The sequence below is a fragment of the Myotis myotis genome, unplaced genomic scaffold (genome assembly GCF_014108235.1).
Source record: "Myotis myotis isolate mMyoMyo1 unplaced genomic scaffold, mMyoMyo1.p scaffold_m19_p_1, whole genome shotgun sequence".
NCBI lineage: Eukaryota > Metazoa > Chordata > Mammalia > Chiroptera > Vespertilionidae > Myotis > Myotis myotis.
Window position 1 is genome coordinate 30,284,267 of NW_023416313.1, and position 25,868 is coordinate 30,310,134.

Sequence of the window (25,868 nt, forward strand, 5' to 3'; positions counted from 1 at the left end):
CTACTGTCCGACGATTTCATACTTTTATGGAGCATGAAAAATCTGAATATATTTATACTTTTATGGAGCATGAAAAATCTGTATACTCACACTTTTATTCATTCAACAAACATTTTCTTTAAATACTACAGTGTTTATCAAGCACCATGCTAGCTATTCTCTTCTCAAACATTTTAAAGGATGCTAAAAGGTTTCTAACAGTTATTATCAATTATTCTTTCATGTTATTTTTAAATATGCAATCTGTACTATGGATATTTAATAAAAACTGATTCTCTGGCCCGGCTGCTGTGGCTCAGTGGATTGAGCGTTGTCCCATGGACCAGGAGGTCCCGGGTTCAATTCCTGGTCAGGGCACATGACCAGGTTGTGGGCTCTATCCCCAGTAGGGGGCGTGCAGGAGGCAGCCAGTCAATGTGTCTCTCTCATTGATGTTTCCATCTCTCTCCCTCTCCCTTCATCTCTGAAATCAATAAAAATATATTTTAAAATAATAGATAACCCAGACATAACAATATTAGGAATCTTAGTATAAAAAAATCAGGCTCTAAAATATCAACAACTGATAATGCCAACTACCAGAAATCAATGAGGAACATTAAATCCTTTCATCTAAATTGCTAAAACACCAAATAAGAAGAAATGGCAGGTATCTCTCCTATAAACACCATTGTACACTGTATTTTCTCTATTACAGCATATCTCATACTAACTTAATATCGTTATATACTTCTCTGCCTCCCCCGCCAGATAGTAAGATCTGAGAGAGACAGAAGATCTGGGAGAGACAGAATCAATGATTATCTAGTCCATCATAGTCTCCCTAGAACCTAGCACATTTCCCAGCACGCACTAGACCAGTGATGGCGAACCTTTTGAGCTCGGCGTGTCAGCATTTTGAAAAACCCTAACTTAACTCTGGTGCCGTGTAACATATAGAAATTTTTTGATATTTGCAACCATAGTAAAACAAAGACTTATATTTTTGATATTTATTTTATATATTTAAATGCCATTTAACAAAGAAAAATCAACCAAAAAAATGAGTTCGCGTGTTACCTCTGACACGCGTGTCATAGGTTTGCCATCACTGCACTAGACACTTAATACATGTTCGTTATATGAATGGAGATAATGGTTAAAGAAATAGTGTTATGTAAACACTGAAAATAACAGAATATGGGCTAAGAAAAGTCCTTTGGGAAATAAATTGATAGGAAATTCGTTCCTCAAATGTTCAACATTGAGTTACCATATGACCCAGCAAATCTATTGTACCAAAGGGAAATGAAAGATGTTTCCATGCCAAGACTTGTACACAAATATTCATTGCAGCATTATTCATAATAGCCAAAATGTGGAAACAAACCAAATGTTCATCAACCGATTAATGATAACAAAAGGGAAAAACAAAGTCCACACAATGATTTACTACTCATCAATAAAAAGGAATGGAGTACTTATACAAACTACATCATAGACTAACATCAAAAACATTATGGTAACTCAAAAAAGGTAGTCACAATAGAGCACCCATTGTATGATCCCATTTATATAAAATATCTAAAAAAGGCAAATTTGTCGAGACACAAAGGAGATTAGTGGCTGCCTAGGGCTGGACTGCTGAAAGGATACAAGACTTCTTTTGGGGTGATGGAAGTTTTTTTTTAGATTATGGTGAGAGTTGGCACAAGTCTGTAAATATATTAATGACCACTGAATTGTACACTTGAAAGTGGTAAACTATGACACGTAAATTATATCTCAATAACTGTTCCAATCATTATCTGAGAAAAGTGAACAGTCACAAGTAGAAACAGACTTTGCAAAAGGTGCCTTCAATAACATTTCAAAAGTTACTTTTTCATAAATTCGGTTAGACACTTGGCTATCCCTGCTCGGTTACATCTTTGAAGTCAAAGGCTAGAAATGTTTCCTGTCTTACCCTGTGGAGCCTCAATGGGCATAAATGTGGTTTCGTAGTTGTTTCTGGTGTTTGGTTAGTTCCCACTCTGGGTGGTGAGTGTAGCAGAGATTCAGGAAGATGGAAACTCTATCTGGGACATGATTACTCTCGTCCTTGGAAGCCTACAGCCCAGGCCTAAACCCTGGGCTTGTCTGGCAGCTTCTGTGACAACTCTGACATGGACATATCTCGGATTTTACTGAAGAAAAGAAAAAGTCCAATGCCACTTTTAAAGATGGTATGGCAGGCTTCATGCAGGACCATTGTGATAGGGTTAGGGAACACTGCAATGGGATTTGAGAGTCAGGGAGAGAGACTGGACTCTCCCCAATACAATATGGGCAAGTGGGAATGTATATCCAGGAACAGGGTGGAGGTCAGTGGATGGAAAATCACTAAGAGAAACATAAGAGGTAAGGGAAGTGGGCAGTTCTGGCTAAACCAATCTAACAGGGTTCTGGTGGACGATGAGGAAGTTGATCAGATACTGAGGGTGATCAGACATCAGATATCGAGGGCAGGGGGTTCTGGTTCAACTGACTTAGCAGACCTCCTGCTAAAACTGGATTTTATAAAAAGCGCACAGATGGCCTAGGACAGCAGTTGCCAACCAGTGGTCCATGAGGTCTGAAAGGTTGGCGAGCACTGGCCTAGGAGTCTGACTACAGTCTGGTCAAGCAAAAAATCTTTGTCAGTACCAAGGATATAAACCCCAGAAATGTGACATTTACCATACACAATAAAAATAGCTCATGCCCTAAGGTCCAGACTGAGCTTTTTATGGGACTGGATATCATTTCTGATTTTTCTTTGTACAGAGCACTTCCTTAATATGCAGTAATTTTAAATCAATCAATCACATTCTACAAGTAACTACAAAATACAACTGCTCAGGGAAGAACTCATTGCAATGTCTGATCATTGGACCCTCTCCCTCTATTGAAATGGGTTCTAACAGCTCACCTACCTGCTGCATTGTGCCTATGATATTCAATTATCTCAGGAATGGAACCAAACGCGTGTTTTTCAGCCAGATAATACTTCTTGGGGGAGGTTGTTGTTTCCTTTATATGATAATGCCTGAAACCTGATGAGCCTTCTCTGCAACAAAAATCAAAATGTGTTAGAACCGAGGTGGAAGACTGTAACTTCACTCTGAAGACGTGTTCTACCAGGTCACCACAGGGTCTGGACATATGGCCCCTCCTACTTGCTCCACAAATTTTATTCCTTCCCATGTCCACCTTAGCTTTGCTTTTCACATTAAAAGGCAGAAGTTTTTAAAGTGGTCACTGATAACATTCTTGGTCCCTTGCCAGAGATTATAACAGAGAGCATTTACCAACTTTGTTTACCAGCAGTTAAAAGTCTTACAATAGCTATTAGCCGGCTACCACTGTCTGTCCCTGCTGTTGGAGTAAACTTGCAAATATTTAGAGGACTTACATCCTAAAAGTGAATAAACTAGACTTGTAAAAAATGTACAAAGATCTATTTTAGACATCTTTCTAGAACACAGAGCTGCTGAAGTCATCTCTTGCTAATAATCTTTCAAGATAACTCCTACTGCTCTTAAGATAAAGCTCAGACCCAGACGATGTGGCTCAGTGGTTGAGCTTCTACCTATGAACCAGGAAATCACAGTTCGATCCCCTGTGAGGGCACATGCCCAGGTTGAAGGCTCCATCCCTAGTAGGGAGTGTGCAGGAGGCGGCCAATCAATGACTCTTTCTCATCATTGATGTTTCTATCTCTCTCTCCCTCTTCTTTCCTCTCTGAAATCAATAGAAATATAATTTTTTTTTAAAAAAAAAAGATAAAGCTCAGACTCCTTGACACTGACATGACCTAACCTCACATGTATTTCTCAGGCTTCTCTCTCCTCTCTTCATCCTGTCCCCCTCATTCTACAATCCAGGTGCAGTACACTCTTGTCAGTTCCTGGAACTCATCCTATCCCTCCCTGCCCCCCAGTTCTGGGCCCAGACGGTTACCTGATTCTGAACCATTCTTTGCCCTCCCTCTAATTTTCGCCACCTCACCCGTCATGTCTCAGCTTGAATGTCACTCGACAACATCAATAACTAACTCAGAGGTGCCTGGGCTATGTACCCCATTTTGCCCACCCACCCCACAGCACACAAACATTGCCCTCCTAACATAGCACTTATTCGTACACTATCCTGACTATTTGCTTTTCTGAAGCAAATTTGCCCACTAAGCTATTGGAGGGCAGGGTCTGTCTACTTTGCTCACTGTGGTATCTGTAGTGCTTAACACAGTGCTCAGTAATTATTTGTTTAACGTTGCTAACATTTCTATAGCCATTCTCAACAAATTTATATATATATATATATATATAATGTAATATACATACATATATAATTTATATGTGTGTATATATAATGTATATATTATATGTATATAAAACTATGAAGCAAATTATTGAAATATCAATATAAAATATAGTACAGACTTTAAAAATCAAGTTCAGGTTTTTTTAATGTTGAAAATTAGGAATCCATACGAACTATAGAGGAACTTCATACCAAAACTATAAATTTAAAGAGAGAGAGAGAGAGAGAGAGAGAGAGAGAGAGAGAAAGAGAGAGAGAGAGAGAGAGAGAGAGAGAGAGAGAGAGAGAGTAGGATTACTTACCCCCCAAACTTTGTGTAAAGGGAGACCGTGTACATGCCCGGTTGACTGGAATCCCTTACCATAAAACCGCCTTCTTTATCCTGAAATACAAGTGAAGAGAATTGTTCCAGTTCATTAACACATATCCATGCCATGGAGCAGAGTCAAGAAGCCAATCTTGAACAAATATTAGCCTTTACCTAGAAAATCTGCTTTGGAGAAGCACAGCTTCCCAGGAGGGTTCCTCCATATGACTTTCCACGAGATTAAAGAAAGCACGCTCACAATTCCCCCCCCATCCACAAATCACACACACAGGATGAGAAATTTCAAAAAGATCATCCCTCAGGGCCCTTTCAGAACTAACAGACAAGATTCTGCAACTCCTGTAAGACTTGGACACGAGGGGGGGCACATTTACTGAAAAATGTATTTCTTAATGATTGGTTTTCATTTCATACATTTTTAATATCTGCTAAGGGTTTGATCCTGACCCAATATCCTCTTCTATCCAAATAGCATTTTTTTTCTGTAAATATCTCAGTGCTCTTTACAAACATGTTTTAAAAAAATCCCAAATCCCCCTGGAAATCAATGTTAAATATCATTCTTTACAAAAGGAGAGATGGAGGCACAAGTGACAAGCAGAGAAAACCAAAAGGCAGAAGCAACAATAAGTGACTAAAGGATAAATCCTCAAGCCAAAGAGCAAGAGAGACAATGGAGTTAAATAAAACCCCACAAATAAATCTGATAAGAACAATTAGGGACAATGATATAATATTTTATCGGTAAACAGAATAGTAGCTACCATATGTTTATTGAGAATTTACTCCATTTTAATATGTTCTAATCTGTGGATTTACTTAATCCTCAAAACAGTCCTATGAGGTAGTTACTACTGCTATCCCTGATTTACTTTGCAGGTAAGGAAATGGGCACAGAAAAGTTAGAAAATTTGCTCTAGGTCACACAGCTAATAAGTAGCAGACCCAGGATTTGAACCCCAGGTCTTCTAGCTACCCACTCCCCTAGAGTTGCCGCCAATTATGGGGTCACCAGGGAGGCATGTAAGAATCCTGCAGGGAAATCACATGGTTATGTGTCATGTGTCATTTGAATCAAGCAAAGTCACCTGCTATTTCTCTCTCAACATAAACTACAGAAACAATTGTCCAACAAAACCTTGACTGGTGGTGAGAAGCAGGAAATAAGATGAGAAAGCATGAGTTTAAAAGGCTGGAAACCATTCATAAATGGAATAGCTGGATAAAAAATGCAGAGAACTGTAGAGGTCACCTGCTAATCTAACTCCTCACCTAAGAGAGGAGAAATAGGCTAGAAAAGTCACAGACTTGGGTCACCTTACTTATTATTAGCCCATTATAGTTTCCTGGACACTACATTGTATCCTTTCATGTTAATCCTTTTTAAAGTGTAAGAATTTCAGCACATTTATGTCTAAAGGCAACTAAATACTTTATTAAAACCTAATTTCTAAAAGGTATCATGTACTTTAACTAAGGGAAAGTGGGTCTCTGACTCCGTCTTGTCCAAGCCTGCCCGTTCCCATGGCCTCAGGCTAGTAGCTCTGCTTGGTTGCATATGGACATGCTAATCACTAGAAGAATTCTGCTAGCCCCTGAGTTTTACAAAAACAGCCCCTCCCATTTCCCCTTCCCTTGACATAAAAGAAGGCTGAACTCTCTACTTTCTTAGGATGGATTTCAGGGGTGGTCTCCCATCTTCTCAGTGGGCACCTTTGGATCAATAAAGCTTTCCTTACTCCAAAGTATGAGGTTTTGAGTTTTGGTCTTTCAAAGTATCAGGCAACACAGTCTGGACCAATAACATACTATTGATATCAATTATTTTAAAACAAATAACTTCAAGCAAAAAGGAAAAAACACATTTGAGTACCAAAGCAAACAATAAATCGTAAGAGAGTAAAGAAAATGTTACCCATCTATAGCTATTACCTACCGTTATGGGCTTAACCTATTGTTAAAAGCTTGTTGGAGTCCTAACCCTCAGGACTTTAGGATGTGACCTTATGTGGAGACTTACAGAAGGAATCAAGTTAAGAAGAGGTCATGTAGGGCGGGCCCTACTCCAAATGACTGGAGTCCTTATTGAGGAGAAATGGCGACACAGAGACAGGCAAACACAGGGTGAGAGGCAGAGAGGCCTGACCAGCTCCTTCCCTCGGGGCCCTCAGAAGGAGCCAACCCTGCTGGCACTTGATTCCAGACTCCTCACCTCTGGAACATGAAACAAGACATTTCTACTGTTGAAGCCACTCGGTCTGTGGGACTTTGTTACAGCGGCCCCGGGGAAACTAACACGCCCGTGTTCACTATTAAATGATTAAGAAAACAAAACCCTGTACTTACAGTATTTTTTAGGCTTTAGGAACAGAGGTACATGAAATGACTGGATTCATTACAATTAACTGGTGCTAAAACCAAAACCGTGAAACAAGTATAAACACTTACTTCACTCCTGAGGAGCAGTTCAGCTTTGCTTCTATTCATATTTCTGCAATACCATCTGAACAGAAAAAAGATACATCTAAGACCTCAGGTTTCTTAAATTTTTTCTTATTCTTTTTATCTTAACAAGGTAATATTTCTCATTTATTACAAATACAATAAATAAGAACAAGATATCACTCATAATCTCAGTAATACAGACAACCACTAGCAACATTTAATGTATATACTTCCAGACATTTTTCTACACACATTTTTATGAAAGTGGGATCAAACTATACTTGTTATATCATAATCTAAATTTTTCATATAACTGCATGACTGACATCTTTGCAAAACAATATAGTTCTATGTATCATGGTATGGGTGTACCATAATTTACTTAGGCTATTCTTCCTTATTTAACATAAAAATCATTTCCAATTTTTCACTATTATAATAATAGCAAGAACAAATGTTCCTCCACAGACTCAAACGTGCAGGAAATGTCACTTTACATTATTGTCTTGAATTCAATTAAATCTTATCCCAAGCCCCCATCTCACCAATAGTCAATAGATTTTTATCTCAAGTCATTATGGAGGCTTCCTCATTGAATTTCAGGAAGAGTCGAAAGAAACAGAGCAAAACAGAAGAGCAGGCTTCCTGGGTCCTCCAGACTCACTGGTTCTGGCCCGGGAGGTGACCGAGGCTCTACTGTAGGAATCCGCCATGACGAAACAGTGGAGCCTGCCCTCCTGCCCGGTCCTGCACCACTCCGTGCCATAGCCCCAAGTGCCTGCTGATCTGTTACTCATTAGCCCTTGGGAAATCTTTCCTGAGGAAAGATGGATACTGCCATTGCCAACTTCATCCTCAGAGGTGCTCCACTCTCTCTGCTGCCCCACCCCAACCTCTCCATGAGATTTCAGTTGACCCTTGAACAACAGGGACTAGGAGTGCTGACACACACACCCACCTTCCCATCCCAGAAGTCAAAAATTCTAGTATAACTTTTGACTGCTCCAAAACTTTACTAATAGCCCACTATTGATCAGAAGCCTACAGAACAGTCAATTCATATGTATTGTATATATTATACTAGAGGCCTGGTGCATGAAATTCGTGCACTGGGAGGGGGTGTCCCTCAACCTGGCCTGCATCCTCTCACAGTCCAGGAGCTCTCGGGGGAGCGAGCCTAAGCTGTCAGTCCAACATCCTTAGCACTGCTGCGGAGGCAGGAGAGGCTCCTGCCACTGCCGCTGCACTCGCCAGCCGTGAGCCCGGCTTCTGGCTGAGCAGCACTCCCCCTGTGGGAGCTCATTGACCACCAGGGGGCAGCTCCTGTGTTGAGTTTCTGCCCCCTAGTGGTCAGTGCACATCATAGCAACCGGTTGTTCCATCGTTTGGTCAATTTGCATATTAGCCTTTTATTATATAGGATACTGCATTCATACAATAAAGTAAGCAGGAGAAAAGAAAAATGTTACTCAGAAAACCATAAGAAAGAGAAAATACATTAACAGTATTTAGTGTAAAAAAAATCCATGCAGAAGTGGACCTGCGCAGTTCAAACCTATGTTGTTCAAGGGTCCACTGCATAAGCAAGGAGGCCAAAGAGCATGAGCTCAGTTTTTTTTAGGCCTTTCGTTTTAAACTTGACTTTTTAAATTTGTATTCAATGCCCTTCCGTGGGCAGAAAACCCTCTACCAAGGTCATTATTTCCTGAGGTTCCAATGTTATGAAATAAGGTTGGCCCCTCTGGACATCTGAATTTTCCACTACTGTGTCAGCCTTTTATTAAAGGGCCAGCACCTATTTGGGGCTTAGCAAATACCCCAAGTCAAGCAAACACAAAGGCCTTCCCAGATGAAGGAAGGTAAAAATGCAAAGAACAAAATACAATACAAGATCTTTTTTGGCCTGGATTCTTTTATGTGGTTGTAGAAGCCAAACACGAATTACAAGCTGATGGCTGTTATATTTCATCGGGAGCCTGAGGTGATTACTCAGGTCTCTACATTATGGGCACTGAGATCTCACTGCTGAGGACCCCACTCTATGAACTGAGCCCAAGTTCAACAAAACTGCAGTTCTGATCAATCAACTTCTGAATGCAATTAAGAAATATAATAACTGAGAAGAGAATGGATTCTCTCCCCAAAGCTTTTCCATTGATACAAGAAACACTGTCAAATGCCAAAAGCAGTCACAAAAATTAATGAAGGGAAGGTAACTGGAGCTCTCATTATGCATTATAAATCAGCAAAAGGATTGAAAAAAAAATCTCTCCATTAATAACAGAAGATACAACCTCACATCTTCACAGCGAGAGTAAGCAATGGTGGGTTCGTCTCACATTTCAGATTCAAGAAATCAGTGAGGCTGAGGTGTAGCTCTCAAGAGGAAATTAGATATAAGTTACTCAGAGAAAGAAAGAGGTCCTTTCCTCACCCAGGGTATTCAAGCTCCCGGGAAGGGATAAAGGAAATAAGGAACGGCATTGCTGTTCTGAGGGGTTATTTTTATGGCATTTGCAGATTCCCCAGAAAGGCCATGTTCCCTCCCTAGGATATCAACTCAGAGTTTTAAGGATGTGATGAAGGAAGGAGAAAAGGAAGGAGTGATGAACACACAAACAGATGAATCAACTAGTGGTGAGTATTTCCTAGCAATTCTTTGTGGCTTCTCTCCCTCTTCTCCGATACGTACCACCAGGCAATAGTGACTCTGCTGAACCTGTCCTGTCAGAAAGAGCTATACACACAGGGGTATAGCGTGAAGGAGCCCGCATGGTGGGAGAGAATATTGCCACGCAGATGCCAGCCCGCGTAAAGCTTGCACACGCCTGTCACAGAAATGCCTCTGTTGGGGGGTTTTAGCTCCCCTTGGTGAAGGAACTACACAGCTAAAAAGCAAGCCCAGGATTTGTAAATAACTTGCCATTCCATTCTTAGATATCACAACCCCAATGTGAATGACGTTTGCAGATTGGCTAGTCACTTCAAAACACCCCAGAGGAACAAGATGTTATAGTGGTGTTTGATCCTACGCAGAAAGCACTGTGGGTTGGGTAAATTATAAAAAGAAAACAGGTATAAATGAAGAAAAAAAATAGAAAACAACCAACGAACCAGCTACCAATCTTTGCCAGTTCTTAATTTGGCCCTTGCCACCTATGCCACCAACTCAAAGCCTTACTCTAGACTTTTTCTTGTTTAAGGGTCTTTTCATTTTTGTCACCTTCTTCCTTTAACATCTTTCCATTAAGAACATCTTATTGACCATCACTATGAACCCACTTTCTTTCCTGCAGCCGTTCCTCTGAGCATTTCCTCCCCAAATCGTTACCTGGCCGTGGGGGTCAGAACTGGGTTACTGGGAGCGCTGACTAGGATTCCGACAGGCCTAGGAGCCTCAGGTCCACAACCCTGAGTCCAGCCCAGTGGACAGGGGGTGTTGCCTGGGCTGCTCCTTCGCCCAAACAAACAGCAGAACTCTTGATTTAACAGCTGCCAACAGGCGTTTTAACCTTGCGGATGTTTAAGAGTGGAAAGACAGGAGGAGAAGAAGGGGAACTCTGACTGTCACATTAAGAACAGATTTCCCCTTTTCATCCAGCAGGCGTGGCACAATGCCATGTGGAATCCCTGACCTCTGGCACATGGCCGAGGGGACTCCCACGCCGAGACCTTAGACAAGTTCAACTTAATCACACAGAGGAGGAGGAGAGCCCCTCTAAGGAGAGAACATTTCCACACTAAGCTATACCCAAAATCTCACGGTACTGAATCACAAACTTCATAAAATCCTTATTTGTAATTCCGTGAGTCATAAGGGAGTCCTCACATTTTAGGGGATTATCTGGTTGTCAAGTATACCCCTCTCCTCAAGGTCCCAAACCGAGCCAGCAACAGGCCCAGCCCTTGTGACTAGGTTCAGAGCCCCTCCTAATACTCCATGATGCTAGTCTTGAATTCAAAATTTCGTGGCATGTTTTAAAGAAAGCATTACTTCAGAAAAGTTAATGTGTTGGATAAAGATACCCACCCCTCCAAAACCTCAACAGTCCATGTAGAGCATTATTTCCTAGAAGACAGTCCTTGACCTGTTAGTTCTCGATCACTTTAAAATCAGGTCCAAGTTTTCCCTTTTAGTATCTTCTCTAATTCTAAGGATTTGGCTATACTTTTCTAAAATATTTTTAATATGTTTTATTGACTTTAGAGACAGAGAAAGGGAGAGGGAAAGATAGAAACATCGATGAGAGAGAAAACATTGATTGGCTGCCTCCTGCACCCCTCTACTGAGGATGGAGCCCGCAACCCGGGCATGTGCCCTGACCAGGAATTGAACCAGCAACTTCTTGGGGCATGAGATGATGTTCAACCAACTGAGCCATACCGGCCGAGCTCCAAAAATATTAAGAATAGAAATACTATTTTTATTTATATATTTTTATTCCATCGCCTACTTATAAACAACCGTGAGGGATCATACCACTAAATGCTGTCACTTTTGAACCTATTCATCCTTTTCTAGATCTTTAAGGTATACTCATGTTATAAGAAGTGACACGGACAGAGGAAACAGCTTTTCATTGTTGTTATTGTTGTTGGTGGTGTTTTTAAAGAAGTAAATGGAAACATCAGTCCATTTCCTTAGTATAACCACAAAAGAGTGTTTGTTATATATGAGCCTCTCATTAAAACCTGGCCATGCACGGCTAGTGGGCATATGAGTCGTATGCCCATTGCTTTCTTTGTAAAGTAATCTGACTGCATGCACTAGGGGTGTTAGCCAGTTCATAACTAGCCGTTAGCCCAGTACATTGATTTTTAGAGATCTGGTTTAAGACAGTAAGCAGGAAGAGGGTTATCTCAGTTATTTTTACATATAAGGATGCCTATACAAACATACTGCCACAGAAATAAGAAAATGATTATATAAATTATTGCACATCCATATGCCACATGCCTGGCTAAACCCCCTAGGCCTAACACAGTACCTGATACATGCTAAGGTCTCAGGAAATATTTGATAAATTTATGACAAAGAAATATAATGCAGTTATAAAAGTGTTTCTGAAGAATATTTAATGGCATGAGGAAATAGATTCATAATGTTCTATTAAGTGGAATAAACACAATATAAAACAGTTATCTATAGCATGATTCTATTTTTTAAAAGATTGGAGAAAAATATGCTAATGTTGACAGATCAATTCTATTTTATTTATGAGTAATTTTTCTTACTAACTTTTTAATATTTTCAAACAGTTTTAAAACAATAGTCATATATTATTATACTTAGAAAAAAATAATCAAACATGTTTTTTAAAGCCACTCTGAGAAACTATATTCTGATGTCTTGAATGACTGAACAATGACCTTGCATTTCAAAGTCAGTTAACGTGTGATTTGTTTAAAATAAATTCAATTGTATTGCTTGTTTGAAACCATTTATACATAGTACCTTCAGGTAAAGTGTATTATAGAAACCAATTCTCTCAGCACCTTTTACAACCTAGACAACTAAGTTAAGCATATGTTAGTGCCACCTTCTAAAGATGATGAAAGACATCCATTAACCTCCACAATTCCTTACATAATTAGGAAATGAAAACACTTTCTGGTTCTCCACATTGACAAAATAAACATTTACTTACTCATATTGATCTAAGTTGTTTGATTTCTTTCCTGTTACATAATTACTTGGGATATATCCTTCACTCCTAGAAAAAAGAAAAATAGTTTAGGTAAACTCATATTATCTTACTAAGAGGTTATTAAAAGAAAGATTATTGCCTTCTTAAAATAATTAAAGTATAATATTGTCTAAAGCTTATAAGAAAGACTAGCTGACCCCCGATAAGTCAATATAGCGATAGCATTTAATGCTTTACAAAGTCCCTCCTCATTTGATCCTCACAATGATTCTGAAGTAGGCAGGCATTCTGTACCTACTTTCTGGTGGGGAAACCAAGGCTTAGAAAGATTAAGAGGCTTTCTCAAGGTCCCACACCAGGAAGAGGTTATCTCCGTTATTTTGACATATTACGATGCCCACACAAAGCCAGCAACAGGGCCAGCACTTGATCTCGTCTCTGAACTTGTGGCTAGGTTCAGGGCCCTTCCTAATATTCCATGATGCTGGTCTTGAATTCAAAACTTCTTGGGAGGTTTTAAAGAAACCATTACTTCAGAAAAGTTAAAGTGTTGGGTAAAAATACCCACCATTCCAATACCTCATGTAGAACATTATTTCATAGAAGGTAGTCCTTGACCTTTTACATCAGTATTATCTGGAGTGCTTGTCAACAAGGCAAATTCTTGGGTCATACCCCAAGAGATTTGAATTGAGAAGGTCTATGTGAGGCCAAGAAATCTTTGATTTTTACCCCATATGATTTTTATACACATTACAGTTTAAGAAGAATTCATAATAGGTGGAATATTGGTAGAAGCCAAGATTCTCCACATAAGAAAGAAGAGATACATGTATAAAATTTAAAACTTGAGTGAAAACCTTGCAATCTTCACTCTGAATTTGAACTAATAGTAAGAACTCATAATATATTCACACAATGTGTGTCTGTGTAGCTCTATTACACTGAGAAAGACCTAGAAGCAATGACAATCCAGTAGCAGTTAGAATCCCAGCACCCCAACTATTGTCTTCAGATATTATTTCTTCTTTTTTTCTTTTTTTTTTTAAATATATTCTATTGATTTTTTACAGAGAGGAAGGGAGAGAGATAGAGAGTTAGAAACATCGATGAGAGAGAAACATCGATCAGCTGCCTCCTGCACACCTCCCACTGGGGATGTGCCCACAACCCAGGTACATGCCCTTGACTGGAATCGAACCTGGGACCCTTCAGTCCGCAGGCCAACGCTCCATCCACTGAGCCAAACCGGCTTTGGCCAGATATTATTTCTTGCTAAGAGAAGCTAGCACATGCCTGGCTGTGCAAATATTTTATACATACAGTCACATACATATAGATTCTCTCTCTCTTTCTCTTTTACTTACCTCAGGGGGTAAAAACATAAAAATGTAGTTTTTCTCAAGATCAAAATAATCCAATTAAACATATCATGGATGAGAAAGAGACCAGTGTAATGTATTCTAATTTCCGGAAAGAAGTGGTCGATCCATTCACAGTTATTGCATCACTGATAAGAATACACTGCGTTACTGCAAAGTAATAATGTGTACTTTCTCTTATGGCCAGCGGAACCAGTCTCATTTCATGGGAGTTATACATTATCCTCTTCTCAGCACTTAACCCCCACCACCCACCGTGTGTCACACACAGAGAGGAAACACTTACCCATATTTATCTCTTGCTCTCCACCAATGAACATCATTCTTTTCTAATATGATATACTCTTGGCCTCTCTCTAACCTGAGATCATGTGCTTCTGTCGCTTGGAAATCATACATAGCTACAACTATTTCTTCACTATTATCCTCTTCTTCAGGTGGAATTGGTGGGGGAGGCCTTCGCTAAGAAAAAGAGAGAACGTGTGAAATCTTAGTCTTCCATCTGTGTGCAGTAAAACACCGAGTGATTCACACATCACCACAGGATAAAGCAGAACCCTCGAGTCCACCTCCTATCATCTGGGGAACCCGCCCATAAATCTGATGCTACTGGACCTCTCATGGGGTTCAGAATATAGGACAGGAGTAAACACTATCTTTGAACTTCAAGAGGCTTCTGCTCAGGGGCAGGGGCAGCTTTCCAGGGAGAAGGAAGGGTGATATGTGAGTAGAAACCAGAAAAGGGAGACCCGCCACTCAGATGGCCTGCGATGGGGAAACACACCATGGAGTGGAGACTTTTATCTGGTCTCCTCCCCCTCAAAGGAATTTACATCCGTCTTCCTGTGTGCAAGACACACACTTAGTACCTATTTATTCTTAACACAGAATTCCCCATTTACAACTGAGGAAACAAGGTTTTAAGTAACCCACTCGAGGTCGGTCACCCCTATCAGATTCACGTTGGATCAGGCCCTGTCTGGGTCCAGCGTACCTGTGCTTCCCACCATATCCCACTCTTCAAAGGTGTGTCACTAAATCCGCACAGTCACTCCTGTGCCATAAGACTGTGGTTTTAAGACTAAAATATTCCTGTGAAGTCCCACACCTCTTACAAAATTCTCTTTTTTAAAATATATATTTTTTTATTTATTTCAAAGTAGAAGGGAGAGGGAGAGAGAAACATCAATGATGCAAGAGAATCATTGATTGGCTGCCTCCTGTACACACTCTGGCTGGGTGGGAATCAAACCCTGACCCCCTGGTTCATAGGTTGACGCTCAACCCCCAGCCACACCGGCTGGGCCTCTTACACAATTCTTGAAGCCAAACTACAGGCAAAATGCCAGATGATAGCAGGGGCCCCAATGACAATATCTGATATGATTAATACTATTTGACACCCCAAAAATCAAATAAGCTAGAGCATATCTGTTTCTGATACGATGGGGGTTGGGGTGGGGGCATACAGCATCACCTGAATGAATATAAACATACTCAATAAACTGCAAGTGCTTCCAAAGTTAAAGGCCACCTACCTTCTTTGTTTCTGGTGCTGGAGGTAGTGCTTTTCTTATACCTGAAAATGATAACAACGAAAGTAGGTCAACATGCCATCTACCAATGATTGATCATTTTAAGGAAAAATGAAAATGAACACATAGGCAAGAATTCCACTCTGACTCTCTCACTATGATGCATGTTGCTTGTATTAATATTTGCAACAGAATTTTAACATGCTGTTCAAGTCAGTTTGTATTTCTGTCTTTCTGAACAGGTTGTAAAGGCCATAGGGATTGGGGCCTTTAGTCTTTGTAAACAAGTGGGATTATATCAAACTAAAAACCTTCTATTAAGCAAAGGAAACTGTCAACAAAATGAAAAGGCAGCCTATGGAAGGGGAGAAAATAAAGAATAAATATAATAAGGATAAATTTAATAAAGGATAAATTTATAAAATATACAAGGAACTCATACAACTCGATCGCAATAATAGTAATAATAAAAAATGGGCGAAGGAGCTGAAGACATTTTTCCAAAGAAAACATACAAATGGCCAACAGGTATATAAAAAGATGCTCAACATCACTAGTCTTTAGGGAAATGCAAATCAAAACTACAATGATACATCACCTCACATCTATTATAAGGGCTGTTATAAAAAACACCAGGGATAAATGCTGGTGAGGACATGGAGAAAGGGAGCTCTCGTGCACTGCTGTTGGGAATGTCAACTGGTACAGTCAGTATGGAGGTTTCTCAAGAAAACAAAAATAGTTCTACCATATGACCCAGCAATACCACTTCTGGGTACATACACAAAGGAAATAAAATCAATACCTCGAAAAGATATTTACACTCCCATGCTCACTGCAGCATTATTCACAATATCCAAGGTATAGAAACAACATAAGTGTGCTGAAAATGTGACATACAGGGTGTCCCAAAAACATAAATATACACTGTAACAGCTGATAGTTCAAATGATGTTTCATTCTTTTCAGCCAGATTAAGCTTTGAACAAAGGAATTTCACCCTAATATAATACTGGAAGTTTGAAAATGCAGTTGAAGTACAAACAATGCCTTTATATTTATTCAAAGTGTCCCCAAAATGTATATACAGTTTAACACCTAATAACTCACTTAATTTTCACTCTTTTTCAAGTTTAACTGATTTGAAATAATGGGGGAACCGGACTAAGCTTTGAACAAAGAAAATTTATCCACTAGACTTTTTTTTTTATGGGGACACATAAAAGATAACGTTTATAGTCAAAACTGGCAATAGTTAACGAATTGAGGGTGCACATATACCAAAGAAAATGATTCCTGATGTTTGTGATTCCACTGCTTCGCATTATCAGCAGTGCCCGGACCAGGACGGTCATCAGTTTGAAAACAGGCATTGACAAAAAAAAGTATTAATTTCTGTAGATTCTTTCAAATTTTGAAAATGAACTGTATGTTAACAAACACTGACTTTATAATCATTCAAAGTGTGTACACATTTTTGGGGGATACTCCATAGGTGTCACCCATATGGCATCAGTTATAAGTGGAATCTTAAAAAAATAAAAAGTCAAAACTCATAGAAAAGTGAGCTGGGAGTAGGAAAACAGAGATGTTAGTAAAAGGGTACAACCTTTCAATTGTAAGATGAACAAGGTCTGAGGATCTCATGTATACCATGGTGACAGAGTTGATAACTCTGTAGTGTTTAAGTGAAATTGACTAAGCGAGTATAACGTAAATGTTCTCACTCAGACACAAAAAAGGGTAAACGTGAGGTAATGGATGTGTTAACTCAATGGGAGGAATCCTTTCACAACACGTAAGTTTATCAAATCATCACACTGTATCCTTTAAATATATTACAATTTTATATGTCAATTATACCTCAATAAAGTTGAAAAAAAAAGTGATGATAGTGCCATACTAGGCTCACATTTTTAATAGTCATTTTTAGCAGGGTTCCTCACTGTGATAAAAGGCCCCACAAATTGATTCGACATTTTGATTCCATGAAATGGTCCCACTACTAACTAAATATAATTATTCTTACAAGTACACCTGCCCAATATTTACGCTGTGCTAGAAAGTGCAAAGGCCGTACTTTAACCAACCTCAAAATCAAAATCATGTCACTTTCTCACTCCACCAATAATATGTACATCCTGAGCACAATATAATCATAGAACAAAACGAATACTTACTACTCTCAAAAAGATTATATTTTTCACATCCAGGTGCTAGCTTTTCAGTTTGTCTGCAACACTGATAACTCCCATCTGCCCAAAATTTAGGATGATATTTAATCATAATATTATTGTTGTTCTTTATTTCTGCAATTCATAAACACATTAAATGATTAGTGAAATAAGGCAGAGATGATGATGTCTCTTTAGTAACAGTCAATCATTCTTTATTTCTCAGATTCCATATTTATTATGAGAACTCCCTCATAACATCATCCAACCCAGCATTCAGAAAAATCCATATGGTTCTTTTTTGCCTTTTTTTTTTTTTTTTTTTTTTTTGGTGAAGCACCCTTGTTAGCAGAAGTAATCTGGGCTACACTGTAATAGATAAGCAAAGAAGTCAGCCCACCACCATTCTGTTTTACAGAAGAAGCAATGAGGGTCGTATGGGACAAACCAATCATTTAAATACTTTAAGCAAAGTCAGTTCATCCACACCGAATGTTGACTACATTGTCAATGTCTTAGAAAATATCAAATCCCGTTATCATAAAAGCCCAGTGCTTTATCGGCTTTAAATATAACATGCACTAAGTAAAAGCATGCTTTTCTTAGAAACTATGTATATACCACTGGAAGGAATCAGAGTATAAAAAAAGAAGTTATCTTCAATATGTATCACTTAAGTAACAGAATGTCCTTGGAGAAATACTTTTTGTATAGTAAAAGATTATAAATGCAAGATGCATTAGCTGTGTTTCTATTTTAGTGATAATAATGGTCTGTCCTAAAATTATATACAGATTAATATTTCATTATAGGAGTTTTACCTTCTTTCAACTTCTTCACCCACTGGTCCCTGCTTTGTGCACTAGGTGCAAAAATGTAAAGTGTGTTAGCATCATGAACAACCTAAAATAAAAGATAAGACGGAGTCGGTGAGAAATACTCAGACACAGCACTTTGTCTAGCACAGAGCCCTTGGTACCACAGACACTGATAAATGATTCTGAAATAAGTGAATAAAAGTCAGTTTCTTTGGATCCAAAGAACCTAGATTCCTGGCTCACAAAATGCATCTATTTCTTCAAGTCTACATCGAGTAGGCTACACATTTTGCAAAGGTCTGTGCTTTATAGAAGAAAAAGTTATAGAGGTCAGGATGCTTCAGTAATCTGGTTATTTCCTGTGACCTAATTCACTAAAGCTCCTTAGGTAAACTTGTTGTAACAGGGATGATTCTAATCCAGTATTTTTCTGAATATTATTTACTGGTAGATAAATGGACTACTCCTGAGGCATCACTCCTATACTTTCTTTTTGCCACTAGAAATAATTGCAGTAGCTAACTATTAAGCACTGACTATTCTAACTCTATGCTAAGTGCTTTACACACCTTAACTCAAGGATTCCTACCATCAAGATATCAGTATTTTATAGATAAAGAGACTAAGGCCTATCCATGGACTCTTCACTCCTGTATAACACCAGGAGGCACCATTCACACAGAATGCACTGCGAGTGGTACCCATAATGTTGTGCTCCTTAACTTGCCTGTCATCATTTGCCAGGTATTCCAGAAAGCCACGATCCTGATTCCAAAGCCCAAACTTCCAACCAGTGTCTCTTTTAGAGGTAACTTCTATCAAACAACTAAACAGTCTTATTACTCATGCTTTTAGTATCCTATATAATAAGAGCTAATATGCTAATTAGACCAAACAGCAGAACAACCATTTTGTAAAGCCAACGACCTTCTGGGTGAAGCCGGGGATGCGGGGGCCCAGGCAGCTGGGGCTGCGAGGGCCGAGCCCCTTGCACGAATTTTGTGCATCAGGCCTCTAGTTAATAATAAAATTAAACCTGGGAAAGTAACCCAAGAATTTTATCTTTGGTCTTAATGTCTGTCACAACGCAGAAACACCTTGATCGTGTAAAAAAATATATACGGAAAAAGGAAAAAGAAGGGGACATATGTAATACTTTTAACATAAAGATTTAAAATCCTATATAATAAAAGCCTAATATGTAAACTGTCCCCTCGACAGGGAATTCAACCAAAGAGTGGGACTGGCCAACCAACCGCGGGAAGGGAGGCCCCGGCCGGTGGCAGGCAGCCGCTAGGGACCCTACCCCTGCATGAATTTCGTGTACCGGGCCTCTAGTATCTATAATAATAAAAGCATAATACACTAATTAGACTGGACATCCTTCCGGACGAAGCTGAGGCTGCGAGGGAAGCCCGGGTCCTGGGTGCAAGAGGGAAGCCAGTGCCGGCAGCCAGGGAAAGGAAGGCCTACTCTTGCACAAATTTCGTGCATCGAGCCTCTAGTCTATAATAATAAAAGCATAATATGCTAAGTGGATTGGACGACCTTCCAGACGAAGCCTGGGCTGCAAGGGCCAAGGCAGCCGCTGTGGTTGCCTCAGGCTGAGGCAAGCTGCCCTGGATGCGAGATCTGAGCCCCTTGCACGAATTTTGTGCATTGGGCCTCTAGTGTGTGTGTGTGTGTGTGTGTGTGTGTATGGCTGGCTAGCAGCCTCTCTTCACCACATCAACAGCCACTGGATTGAACACAAATAGCTCTTTCATTGGTAAATGGCTGTTCCTGGCCATCTTCAATAGGTAATTCCTTCCCATCATTTCAATCAAATAAATTTAGTCTAAGAGCAATGTGAGCACCATAGAACAATAGTGTCATATTTCATTCAGTGATGAATTAATCCAACAAGCATTTTTTTTTTAATATATTTTATTGATTTTTTACAGAGAGGAAGGGAGAGAGATAGAGAGTTAGAAACATCGATGAGAGAGAAACATCGATCAGCTGCCTCCTGCACATCTCCTACTGGGGATATGCCCGCAACCCAGGTACATGCCCTTGACCGGAATCGAACCTGGGACCTTTCAGTCCGTAGGCCGACGCTCTATCCACTGAGCCAAACCAGTTTCGGCCCAACAAGCATTTTGATGGGACTACATAGATACAAAAACATATCAAGCAAGAACCTTATTTTCAAGATGTGGCTAGAAATACTTTATAACAAGACAGAAAATGAGACATGATAGAGAGGTAAAGATAAAGCACTAAGAGAGATGTGGGGATCTACATTGCCTCGTTTGGTCCATGATTTTCACACCTGTGATAATGTAATTTTAAGAAAATAAATATCTATTTGATATTCATCATTGTTCCTGGCACAGAAATCCTAAAACCCCTGGAATATCCAGTGCCTAGAATGACAAAGGTGTCTTTTGTTGTGCTAATGAGGTGACTTCCAGAAAGTACCTAAGGATGGGGGCTGGTTGTCAGTAGAGCCAACCTTGTGATTAAAGGGTTGGCACTTCCAGTCCCCCTACCCTACCCCACCCCAACTCTAAGGAGGGGAGAGGGACTAGAGCAGCCGTGGGCAAACTACGGCCCGCGGGCCAGATCCGGCCCGTTTGAAATGAATAAAACTACTGAAAAAAAGCCCGTACCCTTTTATGTAATGATGTTTACTTTGAATTTCTATTAGTTCACACAAACACTCCATCCATGCTTTTGTTCCGGCCCTCCGGTCCAGTTTAAGAACCCATTGTGGCCCTCGAGTCAAAAAGTTTGCCACCCCCCTGGACTAGAGACTGAGTTCAATCAACAATAGCCAATGATGTCATCCATCATGCTTACACAAGGAAGCCTCCATAAAAACCCTAAAAGGAGCAGGTTCAGGGAATTCCTGGGTTCGTGGATACGTGGAGATGTGGGGAGACTGGAGGGCATGACATCACCATGCCCTGTCCTATGCATCTCTTCCCTCTGGATGCTCCTGAGTCACATTCTTTTATAATAAGCTTGTGAGCTAGTAAGTAGAATATTTCTCTGAGTCCTCTGAGCTACTCTAGCAAATTACTCAAGAGGAGACTGAGGAAACCTCTGATCAGCAGCACAGGCGATAACTTGGGGTTGCGACTGGCATCTATAACCTATGGAATTGATGCTATCTTTGGTCAGACAGTGTTAGAATTGAAATGAATTGTAAGACACCTAGCAGGTGTCAGGGAATTACTTGGTGGTGTGTTAGAAAACGCACAATAGGGTGGTGAAAGCCTGGGGTGGGGCAGGAACTGGTTGGTGGGAGTCAAGGGGGAAGAAGGGGGGACATCTGTAATACTCTCAACAATAAAGATAAGAGAAATTAAAAATAAATACATGCATACATACATTTAGAAAATACACATACATACATTGGAATTGGGTGTCAGAATCTTACCCAGGTTCGTCAATGCAATCAACTCTGTACCTAAGAATTAGGTAAAAATGTACCATGAAACAGTCATTCTGAATTGAACAGGGGTATCTGGAAAAAACTGCTACGGCTTTGAACCTTCCAGAAACCTGGGTGTGTGGTAATAATTCTTTACAATAATCCACTTTACTAAGTCTTTACAACAGGCTAAGCACCGACATACACTGGCCCATTTAACCCATGTGGCAGCCCATGTCTCTATTAGCAATAGGACTCTCATTTTCCAGATGAGAAAACCAAGGTAGGTGAGCTTACGTCATCTGAATAGGATTTTTTGACCTCCTTGTTCCTGTTTTCCCCAAACACCTTCATGGGGCCCCTGGACCAGTTCCCTGCTGGAATCTGCCTTTTCGGGGTCCAGTCTAACTTCTCCTCAAAGCTCACCTCTTGACAGTATGGTGAGCCTGTAACGTTGTTAAAGTTTGTTCAAGGCTAGCCAATCAGAGGAAAACCAATCCAAACACAGAGTTCTGATAACCAAGACTAGATACATTACCTAGCTAACTTGGGACATTTGTATTCCTATAAAGAAATATCTACAGATAGCACCCTCAACCCAAAAGATGACCATGAATGTGGCATCTCAGGCAAGCCGGTGGGTGAGCTATCTGGGTCCAGTATCCTTCTCTCAGCAAACCCCCGAGCACACCAGGAGGCCACCTCCGTGTCACCCGGGGACAGCTGACTGGGGCAGAGGGCACGCAGGGAGCCATGTCCCTTCAGTGTGTGCCTCATCTTCTGGTGAGTCATCCTGCCAGAGCAGACAGTGTCAGGGAGGGAAGAGCTTTGCAGACCTTGTGGTACAGTTCAATGAGGAGGAAATACACACACCCCCACCACCCCCTTAGGAACAATCCTTAGTCATTACCCTCCCTCCTATTTGCATCTTCGTCCACTCATTCCTTTATTCAAGAGACCTTCAGGGACAATGCATCTAATAGCTGTTAGACAGATCTGGGTTCAAAACTCAGGAAAGAAATGCCACCGCCTGGGGAACCCCCGTGCCATCAGCAGACTCAGCTAAGGAAGCAGCTGGCTCCTCCTCCTGTGTTCTCTGTTCCTTCCTGGGGGAGAATATGCTGAGCTGGGAAGCAACCTCTTTTTCTCTCTTAGTGTCTTTTGAAAATGTCTACTTCTGCTTTGCTTTGCTTTTCCTTTTTTTTTTTTTTTTTTTGGCATTGCATCTGCATGTGATACAAACTTTCACTGTGAAGACGTGAAACTACAACCCGAACTTTAGGTTCTACTTAATAAAATAAGAGAGTATGTTTTACCTTTTAAATCTTGCTGGTTTAAATCACATAGTTAAAGCTCACGTTTACCTCTTCTTCATTTTTAAGGCGGTTTTTTAATTTTTCTTGTATTTATTCATCTCAACAACTAGAAATGGTTCTGGGTGGAATGCTTCCTGTTCTCATATTTTCCTCCTCATTCTAAACCGATCCAAAGTGTGCATGGCAGATCTCTTTCTCTTGGAAAGCAAAACTTCTAATTCTGAGCCTAGACCATGAGAACCATAGCTCCCCACACCCACCTGCCACCCTGCAAATGTCTAGCAGCCATCAGACATGTGATAAGAGTGGTTCTCTGCTAAACTTCAAATGAAATCTCTCACACACACACAATTACATATGCACTTAACATTCCTAATCAAGACCAAGATTTCAATTGGGCTTACTTCTAGATCTGAGGTAGGTGTAGCGTTAATAGCAGCAGTAAGAGAAGTAACAATAACAACAATAATAATAGCTATTACAGTAGTTAGTTAGTTAGTTAGCTAGTTAGTTATTAACAAAGGAAGGGAGCAAATGAAATCAGACTTAAGCCTGATTAACTAGAAAGGGCAGTTTCACAGACTCCCCAAGGGACAACCGCTTCCTCAACGAAAGGGACCTAATCCCTGAACAGACAGGAAGAACTGCTTTCCACACTCCCCGGGACAACCTGCCAGGGACAACCTGCCAGTGCGCTGGGGCTGGGATGGGGGCAGGATGACACAGTGGGGAAATACCTCTGCTGAGGCAGGCGCAACAGAAGCCAGATGGTGAAGCAGGACCATAAGGTATATGCAGAGGGAGCCCAAATGGCAACACAAAGGGGAGGAGTCTAGCCTGGGGAAATGGGGGGGGGGGGGGGGGAGATAGGATAAAGGCAAAGAACGCTGGAAAATCCAGGAAAGGGATTGGAGGGTGGAGGGCTAGCACAAGCCGGAGAAGATTTAGGGAGAAGATTGGACAGTTTGAAAGAAAGCCTGCTTGTTTCCGAAACCAAGAAAATGCATGGAGGATTAGTAAGGGTCTCCGGACAGCTGCTGCCCACTACATCCCCGAGGGCATATTTCTTTTCTGATAAAACTTAACTTCTCCCACACGTGAGCCCTTTGAAACTCTTTCTTCGAACACTGCAAGGACCCATTTTCTCTAGCAACACAAATAACACTTATCTTGCTCTCACTGTGTATCTAAACTATTTCTATACTGCCTTAGTTAACCCTCACAACAACCCTAGGAAGTGAATGCTAGTATTATTATTATTCTCATTTTTCAGAAGAGGAAAGAGACACAAAAGCAGTCAAACTTGCACAAGGTCGCAGAGCTCATCGGCGGCGAATCAGGTGGTGTGGCCTCAGAGTTGCCTCTCTAAGCACCACACTGTCCCTCCTCTTCAAGCAAAGAAATGACAGATCTAAAATGAGGGACTGGGAAAAGGAAAAGTAATTGTAGTCCTTTCTCCTAGTATGCTGTTCCCACCAGAGTGGAAATAAGCCAGATGCCGCTTTAAAGCTTGAATATCTTAATTTCCCCAACTGGTAAACGTTCATTTCAAATGTAAACTGATAAATTCACAGTAGCCATTAAAAACAACCAAGCTCTCCATTGTACTACTATGTTGAAAACACTTTTTAAAAAATATATATATATTTTATTGATTTTTTACAGAGAGGAAGGGAGAGGGATAGAGAGTTAGAAACATCGATCAGCTGCCTCCTGCACACTGCCCTACTGGGGATGTGCCCACAACCAAGGTACATGCCCTTGGCTGGAATCAAACCTGGGACCCTCAGTCCGCAGGCCGACGCTCTATCCACTGAGCCAAATCGGTTAGGGCTGAAAACACTTTTGCAACTTTCCCCCTTAGCACATAGTGAGACCATAGCTATGGGTAAAAGGCGACTTGCACAGGAGATGTTCACTACCCAAAGGAAAGCATAAAAATGTCCTCGACCAGATAAGGGGTGGGTGGGTGTTGGAGAGAGGTCCTGTCTGCCCGCTTCAAGGTCTGAATACCAGGGTCCAACTCTGCACGCCTGGCTCCCAGGGCATGTGTGCACCGTGACTGGCAGGGAGTGACACGGATGCTCCGGATGCCACACTGATCCCTGGGAGTGACAGGACATGTGCGTTGTAGGGAGGTTTCTCATTCACAGAATGACCCTGGACGAGTCATTTAACATCTGTGAACCTCAGTTTCCTGTCATAAATGAGACAGTGTATTTACCTCCCTTCTATAAAAGAATCATTGTGAAGGAAAACATGAAAAAACATAACCTTTTTAAAAGGCACACTTTAATGGACATGCAATGCTAATGTATTTTGCATCACAAGCAGCATTTCAATCTCATTTCTGTTCCAGGGGCTCACTGCGGCCCCTTCTCCGCATCTTAAATTCACAGAAAACACCTCACCCCACTTTTTTCCGTCTCAGCCTCCACTCCCTCTCCTAATTGCTCTAGGACCAATCTGAATAATAAA

At 40.6% G+C, this 25,868-nt stretch overlaps 1 protein-coding gene across 13 annotated transcripts in view; it reads right to left on the minus strand.

The window, feature by feature from the left end:
* The window catches only part of TEC (tec protein tyrosine kinase), a 115,148-nt gene that overhangs the window by 13,169 nt on the left and 76,111 nt on the right, over positions 1–25,868 (minus strand). For 7 of the 13 annotated variants that reach the window (XR_004971639.1, XM_036333179.1, XM_036333199.1 and 4 more), the window contains 8 exons: positions 18,657–18,738; positions 17,842–17,970; positions 15,665–15,705; positions 14,413–14,588; positions 12,745–12,810; positions 7,100–7,154; positions 4,626–4,705; positions 2,934–3,067 (listed from right to left, as the gene is read on the minus strand). Coding sequence is in view for 12 of the 13 variants with exons in the window: in XM_036333179.1 (XP_036189072.1) it covers positions 2,934–3,067; positions 4,626–4,705; positions 7,100–7,154; positions 12,745–12,810; positions 14,413–14,588; positions 15,665–15,705; positions 17,842–17,970; positions 18,657–18,738 (763 nt within the window). In the remaining variant the exon portion in view is untranslated. The remainder of the gene's footprint in view (positions 1–2,933; positions 3,068–4,625; positions 4,706–7,099; positions 7,155–12,744; positions 12,811–14,412; positions 14,589–15,664; positions 15,706–17,841; positions 17,971–18,656; positions 18,739–25,868) is intronic. The other 6 variants (XM_036333227.1, XM_036333244.1, XM_036333236.1 and 3 more) reach the window with 3 other exon arrangements.